General features: G+C 37.3%; 1 protein-coding gene across 1 annotated transcript in view; it reads right to left on the bottom strand.

Moving 5' to 3' along the window:
* Positions 1-241: 241 nt before the first annotated feature.
* The window catches only part of LOC121375684 (filamin-C-like), a 53,706-nt gene continuing 32,377 nt past the window's right edge, over positions 242-21,570 (bottom strand). Inside the window, exons 8-12 of the mRNA XM_041503266.1 lie at positions 14,140-14,291; positions 10,017-10,308; positions 8,871-9,020; positions 6,240-6,407; positions 242-1,939 (exon numbers count right to left, since the gene is read on the bottom strand). Of these exons, the coding sequence (XP_041359200.1) occupies positions 1,674-1,939; positions 6,240-6,407; positions 8,871-9,020; positions 10,017-10,308; positions 14,140-14,291 (1,028 nt within the window). The 3' untranslated portion in view covers positions 242-1,673. The remainder of the gene's footprint in view (positions 1,940-6,239; positions 6,408-8,870; positions 9,021-10,016; positions 10,309-14,139; positions 14,292-21,570) is intronic.

The following is a 21,570-nucleotide window of genomic DNA, read 5'->3' as shown; positions in this document are numbered from 1 at the left end:
TTGCTTGGATACCCCTTTATTAAGACGAGACAAACACGAAAGTATGTCATTATAAGACTGCAGTCTATGATAGACATGTATTGCTTTGATACCCCTTTATTAAGACGAGACAAACACGAAAGTATGTCATTATAAGACTGCAGTCTATGATAGACGATTATTGCTTTGATACCCCTTTATTAAGACGAGACAAACACAAAAGTATGTCATTATAAGACTGCAGTCTATGATAGACGATTATTGCTTTGATACCCCTTTATTAAGACGAGACAAACACAAAAGTATGTCATTATAAGACTGCAGTCTATGATAGATGTTTATTGCTTTGATACCGATGCTGGTACTCCCCGTTTCGTGCACTTCATACAATGAAGAAAATGTTCATTTTTCATTTTAGTAAATAACTATATTTATTACCCAGTGACCACTCATAACAGGGAAAATATTTTCCATATTTTCTCAATGAGAAATATTCTGCAGTGGTGTGACGTACAATATTACTGGATGATTTGACGCTTCCAAACCAATGATTTTGTCGGTACTAAATATAACATCATCACGATTTGACAAACACACAAAATGAGTTTGATGAGTGTGTGTTCACGACTGTTTTAATGTTAAATTTATAACAAAATGTCATTTTAACGCAAATCATTATTTATATTTTTAGCAGAATAACGATAATGTTTGTTTTTGAAAATTATCTGTGAACATGATTAAAATGCAAAGTTATAGCAATACCCAGAACAGTGTGTAAAGTGGTTTACATTGTTTCTATAGCCTACATGTGCGTTTAAAATAAAGTCGTTTAGAGAAAACATAGCTGGGGTAATACTTTTCATTTGTCACTCACTGAAGCTCGCGACAACTAAAAATTATTTGACTCGGGACATAAATTTTATAATAACTGGTATCTCATTTATTATCCTCTATATATCTCAGGTGCTTTGTTGTTCGTTCGCTTCAAACATGATGAAGGGGTGGATCTAATTGTACAGTCGTGCTAAAAGAAGGCAAACACGAATCTTGTCTAAAGGGGTATGGGGCATGGGCGTACGACCCGGGGGGGGGGGGGGGGGGGGCAATTGCCCCCCCAAATTCGGGCAAAACAGTGGGAAAAATTCGGGCAGTTTTTATCTGGGTAAAATTTCGAGCAAATCAACCCCTCCAGCCCCCCTAAATCAAAGAGTCCCCATACACCCATGGTATGGGGTTCGAACCCCCCGTATACCCCCACCCTGTATTAGCTTCTGTAGTGGGTTCAAATGATCTCTAAAATACGTTCACATTTCATGGCTCTGCAATACTGACGTAAAACACAATTTTGCTGCCGAAATTATCCATGAAGAAAAGTTACATTGAGCAAACCCAAGCAAAAACCACCTCAAGGGCAGGTTTAAACAAGCAATACAATTGTAACCCAGTGTTAAACTAGGATTACTGAAAACCAGACATGTGAAATGCACAGTAAACATGACCCAGGGTTTAACCTAGGTTTAAACCATATGTTTCCAAAACCCACCTATAACCTAGACATATGAAATCGGCCCTAATAGTTTCAAGAACAGTTTGTGATGGAAACAACAGTACAAACATCGGTTATTCTGAAAATAGTTCCTGATGAAAATAACACTAAAGGTATTTAAACACTTCACGATGGCATTTTTAAACTCTTAACACTTGACGGTGGGAAAATCCCTGAAAGAGTGAGTCCCCACATCACCAATGTCTTCTCTCCACGGGGGTACCTGGACCGGCGACAGATACTGTTTCAGCTCGACCTGCGTGTCGACGATATTCACGTGGAAGGGAGAGCCGGGCACGTCGACCTTTGACCACTTGACGATGATGATGTAGAGGCCGCACTCAATGGGGTCATAGCGACACAGGAATGTGCAGTCCTTCTGACTGTCACGGGACATCTCCACCTGAAATGCTCCTGGAGGCAAAATGGGAATCGATTGTTAACAGTTATGTGTTATATATGTGTTACACCCTAATGGACTAACACCACTGAATGGATTGTTAACAATTATATGTTGTATATATGTGTTACACCCCTAATGGACTAATACCACTGAATGGATTGTTAACAGTTATGTGTTATATATGTGTTACACCCTAATGGACTAACACCACTGAATGGATTTTTAAGAGTTATATGTTGTATATATGTGTTACACCCCTACTGTGGACTAACACCAGTAAATAATCTTTAGTACACTAAGGTGAACCATATATTCAAAGTACAGTGAAATATCTCGAATATCTCTTTTTAATTATCAGTACAAAAAAGAACCTCTTTAAACTGGACACCCCTTAAAACTAGACGTTTTTCAGAGGTTTCAGGTATATAATATATATATATATATATTTTTTTTTAAATATAGTATGGTACAAATGTACTTCTGTCAAAAACTTAAGAGGTTTTGCTGAAGTCAACTGCATATGAGAGCTATTTGGTGAGTAAATTATTAGTTTGGTTTAATGACACCAATTAATCATTAACTATTGGATGTCAAACATTTGGTAATTCTGACTCGTAGTCATCCGAGGAAACCTGCTACATTTTTCAGTTAGCAGGCAAAGGATCTTTTATATGCACTTCCCCACAGACAGGAAAGTACAGATCACCCTTTGATCACTTGTGGTGCACTGGTTGGAATGAGAAAAAACCCAATCAGTTTAAATATCAGTACAGAAAAGAACCTCTTTAAACTGGACACCCCTTAAAACCAGAGGTTTTTCAGAGGTTTCAGGTATATAATATATATATATATATTTTTTAAATATAGTATGGTACTATTGGATGTCAAACATTTGGTAATTCGGATTCGTAGTCAGAGGAAACCTGCTACATTTTCTTAATGCAGTAAAATGTTACCTGAGACCTTTTTGCTCAGCTGTTAGGTCAACCGACAAGCTAATCCCGCCCCCTAGTCGAGTCAAATGTTACTTGAGACCTTTTTGCTCAGCTGTTAGGTCAACCGACAAGCTAATCCCGCCCCCTAGTCGAGTCAAATGTTACTTGAGACCTTTTTGCTCAGCTGTTAGGTCAACCGACATCCTAATCCCGCCCCCTAGTCGATTCGAATGTTACTTGAGACCTTTTTGCTCAGCTGTTAGGTCAACCGACAAGCTAATCCCACTCCCTAGTCGAGTCAAATGTTACTTGAGACCTTTTTGCTCAACTGTCAGGTCAACCGACAAGCTAATCCCACCCCCTAGCTGAGTAAAATGTTACTTACTTGTGACCTTTTTGCTCAACTGTCAGGTCAACCGACAAGCTAATCCCGCCCCCTAGCTGAGTAAAATGTTACTTGTGACCTTTTTGCTCAACTGTCAGGTCAACCGACAAGCTAATCCCGCCCCCTAGCTGAGTAAAATGTTACTTGAGACCTTTTTGCTCAGCTGTCAGGTCAACCGACAAGCTAATCCCGCCCCCTAGTTGAGTAAAATGTTACTTGAGACCTTTTTGCTCAGCTGTCAGGTCAACCGACAAGCTAATCCCGCCCCCTAGCTGAGTAAAATGTTACTTGTGACCTTTTTGCTCAACTGTCAGGTCAACCGACAAGCTAATCCCGCCCCCTAGCTGAGTAAAATGTTACTTGAGACCTTTTTGCTCAGCTGTCAGGTCAACCGACAAGCTAATCCCGCCCCCAACCGACAAGCTAATCCCGCCCCCTAGTTGAGTAAAATGTTACTTGAGACCTTTTTGCTCAACTGTCAGGTCAACCGACAAGCTAATCCCGCCCCCTAGCTGAGTAAAATGTGAGACCTTTTTGCTCAGCTGTGAGGTCAACCGACAAGCTAATCCCGCCCCCTAGCTGAATAAAATGTGAGACCTTTTTGCTCAGCTGTGAGGTCAACCAACAAGCTAATCCTGCCCCCTAGCTGAGTAAAATGTTACTTGAGACCTTTTTGCTCAGCTGTTAGGTCAACCGACAAGCTAATCCCGCCTCCTAGTTGAGTAAAATGTTACTTGAGACCTTTTTGCTCAGCTGTTAGGTCAACTGACAAGCTAATCCCGCCCCCTAGCTGAGTAAAATGTTACTTGAGGCCTTTTTGCTCAGCTGTTAGGTCAACCGACAAGCTAATCCCACCCCCTAGCTGAGTAAAATGTGAGACCTTTTTGCTCAGCTATTAGGTCAACCGACAAGCTAATCCCACCCCCTAGCTGAGTAAAATGTTACTTGAGACCTTTTTGCTCAGCTGTTAGGTCAACCGACAAGCTAATCCTGCCCCCTAGCTGAGTAAAATGTTACTTGAGACCTTTTTGCTCAGCTGTTAGGTCAACCGACAAGCTAATCCTGCCCCCTAGTGGAGTCAAATGTTACTTGAGACCTTTTTGTTCAGCTGTTAGGTCAACCGACAAGCTAATCCCGCCCCCTAGTCGAGTCAAATGTTACTTGAGACATTTTTGCTCAGCTGTTAGGTCAACCGACAAGCTAATCCTGCCCCCTAGTTGAGTCAAATGTTACTTGAGACCTTTTTGTTCAGCTGTTAGGTCAACCGACAAGCTAATCCTGCCCCCTAGTCGAGTCAAATGTTACTTGAGACCTTTTTGTTCAGCTGTTAGGTCAACCGACAAGCTAATCCCGCCCCCTAGCTGAGTAAAATGTTACTTGTGACGTTTTTGCTCAGCTGTTAGGTCAACCGACAAGCTAATCCCACCCCCTAGCTGAGTAAAATGTTACTTGTGACGTTTTTGCTCAGCTGTTAGGTCAACCGACAAGCTAATCCCGCCCCCTAGCTGAGTCAAATGTTACTTGAGACCTTTTTGCTCAGCTGTCAGGTCAACCGACAAGCTAATCCCGCCCCCTAGCTGAGTAAAATGTTACTTGAGACCTTTTTGCTCAGCTGTCAGGTCAACCGACAAGCTAATCCCGCCCCCTAGCTGAGTAAAATGTTACTGGAGACCTTTTTGCTCAGCTTTCAGGTCAACCGACAAGCTAATCCCGCCCCCTAGCTGAGTAAAATGTTACTTGAGACCTTTTTGCTCAGCTGTCAGGTCAACCGACAAGCTAATCCCGTCCCCTAGTTGAGTCAAATGTTACTTGAGACCTTTTTGCTCAGCTGTCAGGTCAACCGACAAGCTAATCCCACCCCCTAGTTGAGTCAAATGTTACTTGAGACCTTTTTGCTCAGCAGTTAGGTCAACCGACAAGCTAATCCCACCCCCTAGTTGAGTCAAATGTTACTTGTGACCTTTTTGCTCAGCTTTCAGGTCAACCGACAAGCTAATCCCGCCCCCTAGCTGAGTAAAATGTTACTTGAGACCTTTTTGCTCAGCTGTCAGGTCAACCGACAAGCTAATCCCGTCCCCTAGTTGAGTCAAATGTTACTTGAGACCTTTTTGCTCAGCTGTCAGGTCAACCGACAAGCTAATCCCACCCCCTAGTTGAGTCAAATGTTACTTGAGACCTTTTTGCTCAGCAGTTAGGTCAACCGACAAGCTAATCCCGCCCCCTAGTTGAGTCAAATGTTACTTGTGACCTTTTTGCTCAGCTGTTAGGTCAACCGACAAGCTAATCCCGCCCCCTAGTTGAGTAAAATGTTACTGGAGACCTTTTTGCTCAGCTGTTAGGTCACGGCAATTTCACCACACATAATGAGTTACAGTGTGTCCCATCCTACAAAAATATTTTTGTAAAATCATTTCAGTTTGATTTGATGTAAGAAGAAAAGTATTTTGGAAATAACAAAAAACACCCCCACTACTTTTGTGTACAATTCAGAAAACAATAGGCTCAGAAATAAATAATTGGTAGTAAATTCCATAGTATTAAAAAAGGCATTCCCTGTGGGAAGGACTACATGTAAGTGTTAAGCCAGTTTCATTACGACTGTCACAATGTCGTCACTCTGACATAATTTTCATGTTTCCGTTGGTCACTTGGTAAATTCAGCTCAGATGATATATACATGTAGTTAACAAAGCCTGTACAATGTGAAATATTTGGCATGTGTGGCCAAAAATATCAAACATGATAGATATGTTCCAGACGAGGCGAAAAACACATCAAAATCACCCACACGAGAGCTATGTGCTGAGCAAAAAGTCTCAAGTAACGTTTTTCTCCTGGGTGCGGTAGGCTTTGGAATATTAATTTCTGGACATCAGGTATGTGTTTGGTTGTCCTATTATTTCTAGAAAATTAAGACAGTGATGTGATGCGACTTAACATAGTATCTAGGATCATGACTTTAAAGAACAGAAGAATTGCACAATGACAAACGTTTTGGTCCCCAGATTCGAACCATCAACTGCCCGGCTCCAGCTCCTTGGGTTTCCACAATGAAGCGACTATTGAACGTTGCTAGGATACCGTCCTCTATGCCAGACCCACTGACCTGCACCTTGCTGGCACCTGGCTGGGCCGACACTTGGAACTCAAACGGACTTCCTGCCCGAGAGAAACAGATTATTTTAGAATAACAGTATTTAGTAGACAATGGAGGGCAAGAACACTGGAACATTCTAGAGTAACAGTATTTAGCAGACAATGGAGGGCAAGAACACTGGAACATTCTTGAGTAACAGTATTTAGCAGACAATGGAGGGCAAGAACACTGGAACATTCTAGAGTAACAGTATTTAGCAGACAATGGAGGGCAAGAACACTGGAACATTCTTGAGTAACAGTATTTAGCAGACAATGGAGGGCAAGAACACTGGAACATTCTTGAGTAACAGTATTTAGCAGACAATGGAGGGCAAGAACACTGGAACATTCTAGAGTAACATTATTTAGCAGACAATGGAGGGCAAGAACACTGGAACATTCTAGAGTAACAGTATTTAGCAGACAATGGAGGGCAAGAACACTGGAACATTCTTGAGTAACAGTATTTAGCAGGCAATGGAGGGCAAGAACACTGGAACATTCTAGAGTAACAGTATTTAGCAGACAATGGAGGGCAAGAACACTGGAACATTCTTGAGTAACAGTATTTAGTAGACAATGGAGGGCAAGAAACACTGGAACATTCTAGAGTAACCTTATTTAGTAGACCATGGACACATTCTAGAGTAACAGTATTAAATAGACACTGGACACATTCTAGAGTAACAGTATTTAGCAGACAATGGACACATTCTAGAGTAACAGTATTAAGTAGACAATGGACACATTCTAGAGTAACAGTATTTAGTAGACAATGGAGGGCAAGAACACTGGAACATTCTAGAGTAACATTATTTAGCAGACAATGGAGGGCAAGAACACTGGAACATTCTAGAGTAACAGTATTTAGCAGACAATGGAGGGCAAGAACACTGGAACATTCTTGAGTAACAGTATTTAGCAGGCAATGGAGGGCAAGAACACTGGAACATTCTAGAGTAACAGTATTTAGCAGACAATGGAGGGCAAGAACACTGGAACATTCTTGAGTAACAGTATTTAGTAGACAATGGAGGGCAAGAAACACTGGAACATTCTAGAGTAACCTTATTTAGTAGACCATGGACACATTCTAGAGTAACAGTATTAAGTAGACACTGGACACATTCTAGAGTAACAGTATTTAGCAGACAATGGACACATTCTAGAGTAACAGTATTAAGTAGACAATGGACACATTCTAGAGTAACAGTATTTAGCAGACAATGGACACATTCTTGAGTAACAGTATTTAGTAGACAATGGACACATTCTAGAGTAACTGTATTTAGCAGACAATGGACACATTCTTGAGTAACAGTATTTAGTAGACAATGGACACATTCTAGAGTAACAGTATTTAGCAGACAATGGACACATTCTAGAGTAACAGTATTTAGTAGACAATGGACACATTCTAGAGTAACAGTATTTAGTAGACAATGGACACATTCTAGAGTAACAGTATTAAGTAGACTATGGACACATTCTAGAGTAACTGTATTTAGTAGACAATGGACACATTCTTGAGTAACAGTATTTAGTAGACAATGGACACATTCTAGAGTAACAGTATTTAGCAGACAATGGACACATTCTAGAGTAACAGTATTTAGTAGACAACTGTTTATTGCTATGTGTTGTCACAAGAAAACAGAGAAGATTAAATGTGTGTGTGATAACGAGCTGTTTGTTGCCGTGTTCTCACACAAAAAACAGAGAAGATTAAATGTGTGTGTGATAACGAGGTGTTTGTTGCTGTGTGTTCTCACAAGAAAACAGACAAGATTAAATGTGTGTGTGATAATGAGCTGTTTGTTGCTGTGTGTTCTCACATGAAAACAGAGATTAAATGTGTTTGTGATAACCAAGCTGTTTGTTGTTGTGTCTTCTCACAAGAAAAAGAAGATGATTAAATGTGTGTGATAACCAGCTGTTTGTTGTTGTGAGTTCTCACAAGAAGATTAAATATGTGTGTGATAACGAGCTGTTTGTTGTGTGTTCTCACAAGAAAAAGATTAAATGTGTGTGTGATAACCAGCTGTTTGTTGTGTTCTCACAAGAAAAAGATTAAATGTATTTGTGTGATAACCAGCTGTTTGTTGCAGTGTGTTGTCACAAGAAAAAGAAGATTAAATGTGTGTGTGTGTGATAACTAGCTGTTTGTTGTGTGTTCTCACAAGAAAAAGAAGATTATTAAATGTGTGTGTGATAACGAGCTGTTTGTTGTTGCATGTTCTCACAAGAAAAAGGAGATTAAATGTGTGTGTGATAACGAGCTGTTTGTTGCTGTGTGTTCTCACAAGAAAACGAAGATTAAATGTGTGTGTGATAACCAGCTGTTTGTTGTTGTGTTCTCACAAGAAAAAGAAGAAGATTAAATGTGTGTGTGATAACCAGCTGTTTGTTGCTTTGTGTTCTCACAAGAAAAAGAAGATTGAATGTGTGTGTGATAACCAGCTGTTTGTTGTTGTGTGTTCTCACCGTGCACGTGCTCCCCGCCGTACTTGACCTGCAGGATGTGGCGCCCGGTCTCCTGCGCCTTCACACACAGCCGGTATGTGCCGTCATGGTTGTCCTCCAGCTCGCAGTAAACTGCTTTGTTCGGACCCCTGCAGTACACAGTCAGCTCACCTGTACAATACAAGTAGTATACTCACTTTTACCTTAAAAACCATCACTACACCATAATAATGCCACAACTATACTCACTTTTATCAGGGTTTCTAGATTATGGTAGCCCCACTCCCATGGCTAGTGATATTCAATATCGGATTAGTAAATAACTACTATCGCCATGTCAGACGGCTAGTGAAAAAAAAAAAAAAGAGTTGTCAAATGCTGCATTTAAGACTATTTTGTAAATATGAATATCCTGCTGTTACCCTCTCCCAATCTAAGTAAAATTGTATTTACTTAAAGTAGGGTTAGTGAATTTTTAATCATGGCTAATCAGATTTTAAAATCACTGATTCCCATGGTTAGTAGATTCTGATAACAATTCGAGAAGCCCTGGTTTTAAGTTAAAAACCATGACTACACCATAATAGTCTTTTTAAGTTTGGTAAACTGGTTTTGTGGGCATTATATCTGTCTGAGAATTATGCTTGTTTTTATGGCCTTAGGTTATTTGCTGGGTCAGTATAATATATATTGTCCTGAGTTACACTTACACGTTGTTGACCGAATGGTTAGGTCGAACTATACGATAGATCCAACACTTTCTCTAGTAACAAAGGAGTTTGAGCCAACGGGATTCAGTTGTATATATTATATTATCCTGAATTCATAATCTGTTTTCATAGAACGTGGAGATGTGTTATCCTCAATGGAAACCCCAGTATTTTAATTCACAATGTCGTTACCTGTATTCCTCTGATTAAAGCCTTTAGAATTCACAACCTTATCCTGCTTGGTTATTGCTTATAGTCATACTCATCTACATTCCAAAAAGCTCCCCCACAATTACAAATAATATTATTATGTATTAGTGAAGAAAATCCATCTCCTTACAATTGGTGATAACAGAAAATATTTTCCCTTTTACCTTGAAAAAATGCTAAACTTATAATAAGACTTTCCATATGCATCAAAAGCAACCTTTTTACCGAACAGATAACATTATTTTACCTGGTCCTGCTTTACGGGTGTCAATCCTGATGTCAAGGTCATGACCCAGCAACCCACCCTTCAGTCCTTCACCTTCAACAATGACCGTGTTGGGGTAAAATGGATCAATCACATTCACTTTGAAGGGGGAGTCGCGCAACTTATGGGTGTTCCACGAGATGTGTAACAAGTAGGCTCCAGGAATCGTCGGTATGTAGGTACAGCGGTATTTCCCACCACCTAGCGGGGTCACGAACACACTGACCTCAGCCTTGACCCCTGTTAGCTGGACTTCTGGATCTCCAGAACCAGCCTGCAATGAAACATTTATGTTAATGACTTCAAGATCCACCTAACTATTTTAAATAATTGACACAAGATCCCACTAACTATTTTAAATAATTGACACAAGATCCAGCTAACTATTTCAATTAATTAACAGTACATGTACATATGTTTAAATACTGAATGTTTCGACTCTTAATGCTAACTCAAGAAATATACTTACCAATGTAATCCAATTAAATTATTAATTATAATTATTAAAACATTAATAATAAACTCTGCCTTTAACAATGATATAGTCCTTACCTATAATATGTCACTAAGCTCCGCCTCTTTAACAATGACATAGATTTCACCTAGTTATGATGCATTAATAATAAACTCCGCCTCTTTAACAATCATATAGTCCTCACCTGTGATGCATCAATAATGAACTCTGCCTCTTTAACAATCATATAGTCCTCACCTGTGATGCATCAATAATGAACTCTGCCTCTTTAACAATCATAGTCCTCACCTGTGATGCATCAATAATGAACTCCGGCTCTTTAGCAATCATATAGTCCTCACCTGTGATGCATCAATAATCAACTCCGCCTCTTTAACAATCATATAGTCCTCACCTATGATGCGCCTCTTTAACAATCATATAGTCCTCACCTGTGATGCATCAATAATGAACTCCGCCTCTTTAACAATCATATAGTCCTCACCTGTGACGCATCAATAATGAACTCCGCCTCTTTAACAATCATATAGTCCTCACCTGTGACGCATCAATAATGAACTCCGCCTCTTTAGCAATCATATAGTCCTCACCTGTGACGCATCAATAATGAACTCCGCCTCTTTAGCAATCATATAGTCCTCACCTGTGACGCATCAATAATGAACTCCGCCTCTTTAGCAATCATATAGTCCTCACCTGTGACGCATCAATAATGAACTCCGCCTCTTTAGCAATCATATAGTCCTCACCTGTGACGCATCAATAATGAACTCCGCCTCTTTAGCAATCATATAGTCCTCACCTGTGACGCATCAATAATGAACTCCGCCTCTTTAGCAATCATATAGTCCTCACCTGTGACGCATCAATAATGAACTCCGGCTCTTTAGCAATCATATAGTCCTCACCTGTGACGCATCAATAATGAACTCCGGCTCTTTAGCAATCATATAGTCCTCACCTGTGATGCATCAATAATGAACTCCGGCTCTTTAGCAATCATATAGTCCTCACCTGTGATGCATCAATAATGAACTCCGCCTCTTTAACAATCATATAGTCCTCACCTGAGATGCATCAATAATGAACTCCGCCTCTTTAACAATCATATAGTCCTCACCTGTGATGCATCAATAATGAACTCCGCCTCTTTAACAATCATATAGTCCTCACCTGTGATGCATCAATAATAAACTCCGCTCCTTAACAATCATATAGTCCTCACCTGTGATGGATCAATAATAAACTCCACCTCTTTAACAATCATATATAGTCCTCACCTGTGATGCATCAATAATAAACTCCGCCTCTTTAACAATCATATAGTCCTCACCTGTGATGCATCAATAATAAACTCCGCTCCTTAACAATCATATAGTCCTCACCTGTGATGCATCAATAATAAACTCCGCCTCTTTAACAATAATATAGTCCTCACCTGCAGACCTGTCAACCTTTAGTCAAGAGAAAACAGGAGGTGTGTGTTGAAAAAGCAGGAGATTTTGTCTTGGCATTTAAAAAAAAAAAATTTTAAGTTTAAATATTATTATGATTTAATACATATTTAAAAAAACCAAAATATTTTATCCAAAAATGTTAAGAACATGAACAAGAAATAAAAAATTTAATTAGTACATTTACGGTATTACACTTGCAGCCTTACAGGTTGCGTTACATTATCATTTGTGGTTAGTGTACCTGTGTACCTAAGTACCAAAGACAAATTTATATAAATTAATATTCAGTTTTTACTATAATTACGGACATCGTGTGAAATATACCGGAATTATACCCATTTCCATGAGTAACTTTATGTCAATGTCAAACACAACATTTTTTAATTGTACAAAAATAATTTCTTGAAGTGTACCCTTATAACCAACAGTTTATCGCACAAATATACAAAGTTAACTGACACAAGTATGTTTATACAGCTAATTAGTCTTTTCATTGTCTTGCTGTGACATGTGATTTTAACATGCATCGTGTGTATCGCTGTCAACTCGGGAGTCTGGCAGTTCAGATTCGTCATAGTTGCATTATGTAATCCAGTGGGAAGACATTTTACAATTCAGAGGTGTTATTAGAACTAAATTGGATATTTTTTTTTTTTTATATGGCAACACTGAATGTCAATACACAGCCTGTTGAATTAGCGGCAACACGCTTCGTAGCCATTACGATGACAACAAACATTATAATAACACGTCATTTTATAAACTCCATGTGCTTTTTTAACAATATAAATAGGCTATCCCACAATTCTCACTTCGGCAAAGGTTAAACAGTCGCGACAATTCGGCCTGTTACATTCTCGGAAACCGAAAGTAGTCGACATTTTCCGAATGAGAAAAAAAGGCAGAGTTGCTTCCCTTCTGTTATTTTGACAAAAGAGGATCGATTTTTTTTGCTGCTTACAAAAATGTCATTTAACAGGAGAAACTGTCTCCCGCACAGGTGAAAGGAGATTTGATTAAATACCGGGAGACTCCCGCGGAATCCGGGAGGGTTGACAGGTCTGCTCACCTGTGATGCATCAGTAATAAACTCCGCCTCTTTAGCAATCAAACAATAATAAACTCCGCCTCTTTAACAATAATATAGTCCTCACCTGTGATGCATCAATAATAAACTCCGCCTCTTTAACAATAATATAGTCCTCACCTGTGATGCATCAATAATGAACTCCGCCTCTTTAACAATCATATAGTCCTCACCTGTGATGCATCAATAATAAACTCCGCCTTTTTAACATCATATAGTCCTCACCTGTGATGCATCAATAATAAACTCCTCCAGCTCTTTAACAATAATATAGTCCTCACCTGTGATGCATCAATAATAAACTCCGCCTCTTTAACAATCATATAGTCCTCACCTGTGATGCATCAATAATAAACTCCGCCTCTTTAACAATCATAGTCCTCACCTGTGATGCATCACTAATAAACTCTGCCTCTTTAACAATCATATAGTCCTGACCTGTGATGCATCAATAATAAACTCCGCCTCTTTAACAATCATATAGTCCTCACCTGTGATGCATCAATAATAAACTCCACCTCTTTAACAATCATATAGTCCTGACCTGTGATGCATCAATAATAAACTCCTCCTCCTCTTTAACAATCATATATAGTCCTCACCTGTGATGCATCAATAATAAACTCCACCTCTTTAACAATCATATAGTCCTCACCTGTGATGTATCAATAATAAACTCCGCCTCTTTAACAATCATATAGTCCTCACCTGTGATGCATCAATAATAAACTCCGCCTCTTTAATAATCATATAGTCCTTACCTGTGATGCATCAATAATAAACTCCGCCTCTCTAACAATCATATAGTCCTCACCCGTGATGCATCAATAATAAACTCCGCCTCTTTAACAATCATATAGTCTTCACCTGTGATGCATCAATAATAAACTCCGCCTCTTTAACAATCATATATAGTCCTCACCTGTGATGCATCAATAATAAACTCTGCCTGTTTAACAATCATATAGTCCTCACCTGTGATGCATCAATAATAAACTCCGCCTCTTTAACAATCATATATAGTCCTCACCTGTGATGCATCAGTAATAAACTCCTCCGCCTCTTTAACAATCATATAGTCCTCACCTGTGATGCATCAATAATAAACTCTGCCTCCTCTCGCACAATGGCCTCCTTGAGTCCCCAGCCTGTCAGGATCATCTTGGAGATAGCGTAGCCAAGGAATGGAGAATTACTGATCGGAATGTCTGCCCAGTACACATGGATTTGATGTTTTCCTGAAACATGTATTTTTTATCAATGTTTTGTCATTTAACTTCTTTAAAACGATTCAGGACAAAAACACTATATACATGTGTAAATTAACACAGAGAATTAGTCATGGGAATGCATGTGACTGATAGTTTTCTGAAAAAAGATAATATTAATCTAAAAACATAAAACCCAGAAAATTTTGAATATTAGGAAATATATGTATTTAAAAACTAATTATTATTTACATTTTTACGTGGCTTGTTTTGAAAGTCATTTTGTCAAAAGCAGCATATTATTAATTCAGGATACACATGTATAACAAATTTTAATACATTTTAAAAAGTACAACAATGAATATTTCAAACTTTTTAAGACGCACACATTGCAACATTTTCAAAAATAAAAGGCATTTAACTTAAAACATTTTGAATATATTACTAACTTTTTCAATAATTTTATACAAAATTACTCAAACTTTCTTAATTAAGAATTTGTTAAGCAGTCTTTTCTAGTGTATTCTCTCGTTTGCACTGAGAAAAGGTAGATTCAACTTAGTTTTCACATGAATACAATTAACAGCACAATTATAACTAACAGCATACTTTAAAATAGCCAGAAACCAATTTGGTGTTGGGAATGCAATAACGTTTGTGATCTTACACCGGTTTGCACAAATCAACTGAGGATTGTCTTATTTCTTTTACATTCATTGGGGTATGAACAAAATAAATCATCCACCAACTGTGTGAATCGGCCAAGTTGTTCTCCGATGATTTTGTTTTTAATTCATACCTAGATGAACGTAAAAGAAATAACAGACAATCGTTAAAATTAAATTTAAAACATACTTACTAACAATAACCTTAAAAATTTCATATTTATTTTGAATTGTTTTTGGTCCATAAACAATAACACTCAACAAGACAACTTTCTCACACAAAATGACGTCATCAGATATGATGTTCCCTGATGATGTAATAGAGGATTCAACCGAGTCTACATTAATTAACTAGACTCGGTTGATATTTTACATATTAAAAAACACGAGTATCGAATTCTATTTATCCAATAACACTTCTAAAACAACATTTTCATTTGATATTTAGTAAATTACAGTACCAAAGTCACCTCCATTGATAATATGACGTCATCACAATTTGCACAAACAGATGTTTAAGCATTGTAAATGTATGTAGTTACACCTGTGTAAGACATAAACAGGTTTTTAAGCATTGTAAATGTATGTAGTTACACCTGTGTAAGACATAAACAGGTGTTTAAGCATTGTAAATGTGTGTAGTTACACCTGTGTAAGACATAAACAAATGTTTAAGCATTGTAAATGTGTGTAGTTACACCTGTGTAAGACATAAACAGGTTTTTAAGCATTGTAAATGTGTGTAGTTACACCTGTGTAAGACATAAACAGATGTTTAAGCATTGTAAATGTGTGTAGTTACACCTGTGTAAGACATAAACAGGTTTTTAAGCATTGTAAATGTGTGTAGTTACACGCGTGTAAGACATAAACAGCTGTTTAAGCATTGTAAATGTGTGTAGTTACACGCGTGTAAGACATAAACAGCTGTTTAAGCATTGTAAATGTGTGTAGTTACACGCGTGCAAGACATAAACAGCTGTTTAAGCATTGTAAATGTATGTAGTTACACGCGTGTAAGACATAAACAGGTGTTTAAGCATTGTAAATGTATGTAGTTACACCTGTGTAAGACATAAACAGGTGTTTAAGCATTGTAAATGTGTGTAGTTACACCTGTGTAAGACATAAACAGGTGTTTAAGCATTGTAAATGTGTGTAGTTACACCTGTGTAAGACATAAACAGATGTTTAAGCATTGTAAATGTATGTAGTTACACGCGTGTAAGACATAAACAGATGTTTAAGCATTGTAAATGTATGTAGTTACACGCGTGTAAGACATAAACAGGTGTTTAAGCATTGTAAATGTACTGTATTTGACCGGAAATAAGCCCAGGGGGCCAAGACAACTCATTGTGAGCTTGGCATGGGGTGGGCTTATTCCCAGACAAGGGGCCAGTTTTGTTGAAATTTTTTTTAATAATAATAATTAAAATAAATAACAATATTTAAATGAACTAGGAAAAAAAAAAAAAAACGTTCAGTAGCACATCTATTAATTAGTGTTCCATTTGTTATTAATAAATAATAATTGTTTATTAATTAAATTGGTTTTTTTTTTACTAGTATCTAATTATCAGAAACACACCTTCTATGTTACAATTACTTACCAGTGCTGTTTATTTACATCCAAAATTTAATGCTGAGAAGACTTAAAACAACAGCAATTAACAACAAACTCAATAGCCTATACACACGTTTCTGACACGGGCAGCTAGCTTACACTGCAAAGAATTATCAATCTAAGGTCATTGTTCTTAGCCAATCAGAATACGGTATTTGCTTAATTAGCATTAACTGCGGACCCAGTGTGGTGGTAAAAATAGACACTGGTTTTTAGTTCATACTTGGCTTGGATACTTCAGAGAAATACTGCAGGCATGAAATTGAAAACAATGTTACACACTGTTATTGTTAGACTGCTAAATCTCACTGGTGGTAAAATATTGTGTTACATTTGTGTTTAATTATCTGCAGGAGGTATGACCTTTTAAATGAACTTTGAGCAAACTTGCAATTTCATGTTATTTATAAGGTGACGAAGTTGGGGGTGGGCTTATTTACGAATGAGGGCCTAATTTCTTAAATGCTATCAAAACGGAGGTGGGCTTATTCAAAGACATGGGCTTATTTCCGGTCAAATACGGTATGTAGTTACACGCGTGTAAGACATAAACAGGTGTTTAAGCATTGTAAATGTATGTAGTTACACGCGTGTAAGACATAAACAGGTTTTTAAGCATTGTAAATGTGTGTAGTTACACGCGTGTAAGACATAAACAGGTGTTTAAGCATTGTAAATGTGTGTAGTTACACGCGTTGTAAATGTGTGTAAGACATAAACAGATGTTTAGTTACACGCACATGTAAAAATGTGTGTAGTTACACGCGTGTAAGACATAAACAGGTGTTTAAGCATTGTAAATGTGTGTAGTTACACGCGTGTAAGACATAAACAGGTGTTTAAGCATTGTAAATGTGTGTAGTTACACGCGTGTAAGACATAAACAGGTGTTTAAGCATTGTAAATGTGTGTAGTTACACCTGTGTAAGACATAAACAGGTTTTTAAGCATTGTAAATGTGTGTAGTTACACCTGTGTAAGACATAAACAGGTTTTTGTGTGTAACACGCGCATTGTAAATTGTGTGTAGTTACACCTGTGTAAGACATAAACAGGTGTTTAAGCATTGTAAATGTGTGTAGTTACACGCGTGTAAGACATAAACAGGTGTTTAAGCATTGTAAATGTGTGTAGTTACACGCGTGTAAGACATAAACAGGTGTTTAAGCATTGTAAATGTGTGTAGTTACACGCGTGTAAGACATAAACAGATGTTTAAGCATTGTAAATGTGTGTAGTTACACGCGTGTAAGACATAAACAGCTGTTTAAGCATTGTAAATGTGTGTAGTTACACGCGTGTAAGACATAAACAGGTGTTTAAGCATTGTAAATGTGTGTAGTTACACGCGTGTAAGACATAAACAGATGTTTAAGCATTGTAAATGTGTGTAGTTACACGCGTGTAAGACATAAACAGGTGTTTAAGCATTGTAAATGTGTGTAGTTACACCTGTGTAAGACATAAACAGGTGTTTAAGCATTGTAAATGTGTGTAGTTACACCTGTGTAAGACATAAACAGCTGTTTAAGCATTGTAAATGTATGTAGTTACACCTGTGTAAGACATAAACAGCTGTTTAAGCATTGTAAATGTATGTAGTTACACCTGTGTAAGACATAAACAGGTGTTTAAGCATTGTAAATGTGTGTAGTTACACCTGTGTAAGACATAAACAGGTAGTTATATGTGTGTAAGACATAAACAGGTGTTTAAGCATTGTAAATGTATGTAGTTACACCTGTGTAAGACATAAACAGCTGTTTAAGCATTGTAAATGTGTGTAGTTACACCTGTGTAAGACATAAACAGGTGTTTAAGCATTGTAAATGTGTGTAGTTACACCTGTGTAAGACATAAACAGGTGTTTAAGCATTGTAAATGTGTGTAGCATTGTAAATTGTGTGTGTAGTTACACCTGTGTAAGACATAAACAGGTGTTTAAGCATTGTAAATGTGTGTAGTTACACCTGTGTAAGACATAAACAGGTGTTTAAGCATTGTAAATGTGTGTAGTTACACCTGTGTAAGACATAAACAGGTGTTTAAGCATTGTAAGCATTGTGTATGTAGTTACACCTGTGTAAGACATAAACAGCTGTTTAAGCATTGTAAATGTGTGTAGTTACACCTGTGTAAGACATAAACAGGTGTTTAAGCATTGTAAATGTGTGTAGTTACACCTGTGTAAGACATAAACAGGTGTTTAAGCATTGTAAATGTGTGTAGTTACACCTGTGTAAGACATAAACAGGTGTTTAAGCATTGTAAATGTATGTAGTTACACCTGTGTAAGACATAAACAGGTGTTTAAGCATTGTAAATGTGTGTAGTTACACCTGTGTAAGACATAAACAGGTGTTTAAGCATTGTAAATGTGTGTAGTTACACCTGTGTAAGACATAAACAGGTAGTTATATGTGTGTAAGACATAAACAGGTGTTTAAGCATTGTAAATGTATGTAGTTACACCTGTGTAAGACATAAACAGCTGTTTAAGCATTGTAAATGTATGTAGTTACACCTGTGTAAGACATAAACAGGTGTTTAAGCATTGTAAATGTGTGTAGTTACACCTGTGTAAGACATAAACAGGTGTTTAAGCATTGTAAATGTGTGTAGTTACACCTGTGTAAGACATAAACAGGTGTTTAAGCATTGTAAATGTGTGTAGTTACACCTGTGTAAGACATAAACAGGTGTTTAAGCATTGTAAATGTGTGTGTAAGACATAGTTTTACACCTGTGTAAGACATAAACAGGTGTTTAAGCATTGTAAATGTGTGTAGTTACACCTGTGTAAGACATAAACAGGTGTTTAAGCATTGTAAATGTAAATGTAGTTACACCTGTGTAAGACATAAACAGGTGTTTAAGCATTGTAAATGTGTGTGTAGTTACACCTGTGTAAGACATAAACAGGTGTTTAAGCATTGTAAATGTGTGTAGTTACACCTGTGTAAGACATAAACAGGTGTTTAAGCATTGTAAATGTGTGTAGTTACACCTGTGTAAGACATAAACAGGTGTTTAAGCATTGTAAATGTGTGTAGTTACACCTGTGTAAGACATAAACAGGTGTTTAAGCATTGTAAATGTGTGTAGTTACACCTGTGTAAGACATAAACAGGTGTTTAAGCATTGTAAATGTGTGTAGTTACACCTGTGTAAGACATAAACAGGTGTTTAAGCATTGTAAATGTGTGTAGTTACACCTGTGTAAGACATAAACAGGTGTTTAAGCATTGTAAATGTGTGTAGTTACACCTGTGTAAGACATAAACAGGTGTTTAAGCATTGTAAATGTATGTAGTTACACCTGTGTAAGACATAAACAGGTGTTTAAGATTTGTAAATGTATGTAGTTACACCTGTGTAAGACATAAACAGGTGTTTAAGCATTGTAAATGTATGTAGTTACACCTGTGTAAGACATAAACAGCTGTTTAAGCATTGTAAATGTATATAGTTACACCTGTGTAAGACATAAACAGGTAGTTATATGTGTGTAAGACATAAACAGGTTTTTAAGCATTGTAAATGTGTGTAGTTACACCTGTGTAAGACATAAACAGGTGTTTAAGCATTGTAAATGTGTGTAGTTACACCTGTGTAAGACATAAACAGGTGTTTAAGCATTGTAAATGTGTGTAGTTACACCTGTGTAAGACATAAACAGGTGTTTAAGCATTGTAAATGTGTGTAGTTACACCTGTGTGAGACATAAACAGGTGTTTAAGCATTGTAAATGTATGTAGTTACACGCGTGTGAGACATAAACAGATGTTTAAGCATTGTAAATGTGTGTAGTTACACCTGTGTGAGACATAAACAGATGTTTAAGCATTGTAAATGTATGTAGTTACAAGCGTGTGAGACATAAACAGATGTTTAAGCATTGTAAATGTGTGTAGTTACACACGTGTAAGACATAAACAGATGTTTAAGCATTGTAAATGTATGTAGTTACACCTGTGTAAGACATAAACAGGTGTTTAAGCATTCTAAATGTATGTAGTTACACAGATGTAAGACATAAACAGGTGTTTAAGCAATGTAAATGTATGTAGTTACCTGTGTAAGACTTAAACAGGTGTTTAAGCATTGTAAATGTATATAGTTATACCTGTGTAAGACATAAACAGGTAGTTATATGTGTGTAAGACATAAACAGGTGTTTAAGCATTGTAAATGTATGTAGTTACACCTGTGTAAGACATAAACAGATGTTTAAGCATTGTAAATGCATGTAGTTACACCTGTGTAAGACATAAACAGATGTTTAAGCATTGTAAATGTGTGTAGTTACACCTGTGTAAGACATAAACAGGTGTTTAAGCATTGTAAATGTGTGTAGTTACACCTGTGTAAGACAAACAGGTGTTTAAGCATTGTAAATGTATGTAGTTACAAGCGTGTAAGACTTAAACAGGTGTTTAAGCATTGTAAATGTATGTAGTTACACCTGTGTAAGACATAAACAGATGTTTAAGCATTGTAAATGTGTGTAGTTACACCTGTGTAAGACATAAACAAGCTACATAAATTCAGCCCATATGTTTACAGATTTCCGAGAGTATATTATTTGATATCCTCATGAACTTACTGCATCAAGACCTTCAAAACTAAAAGACAAATAACTCTGTATTCAGACTATATTTTCAACACTATTTAATTTTCATATGCACCGGTATCAATAGAGCACTAACGAACACAGAAGTAGAATACAAGTCAGTGTTTGACAAATGTTTGAGAAAGTCCCGAGCCCTCACAGAAGCCTTGGCTAGTGCCCTATGTATTGTAGTAATACAGTAGATAGTTTCCACCAGCCCTCACAGAAGCCTTGGCTATAGTGCCCTATGTATTGTAGTAATACAGTAGATAATTTCCACCAGCCCTCACAGAAGCCTTGGCTAGTGCCCTATGTATTGTAGTAATACAGTAGATAGTTTCCACTAGCCCTCACAGAAGCCCTGACTAGTGCCCTATGTATTGTAGTAATACAGTTGATAGTTTC

Source organism: Gigantopelta aegis, chromosome 1 (genome assembly GCF_016097555.1).
Source record: "Gigantopelta aegis isolate Gae_Host chromosome 1, Gae_host_genome, whole genome shotgun sequence".
Classification (NCBI taxonomy): Eukaryota; Metazoa; Mollusca; class Gastropoda; order Neomphalida; family Peltospiridae; genus Gigantopelta; species Gigantopelta aegis.
The sequence above is the reverse complement of the archived record's forward strand: the minus strand, read 5'-3'. Positions and strand labels throughout refer to the sequence as shown.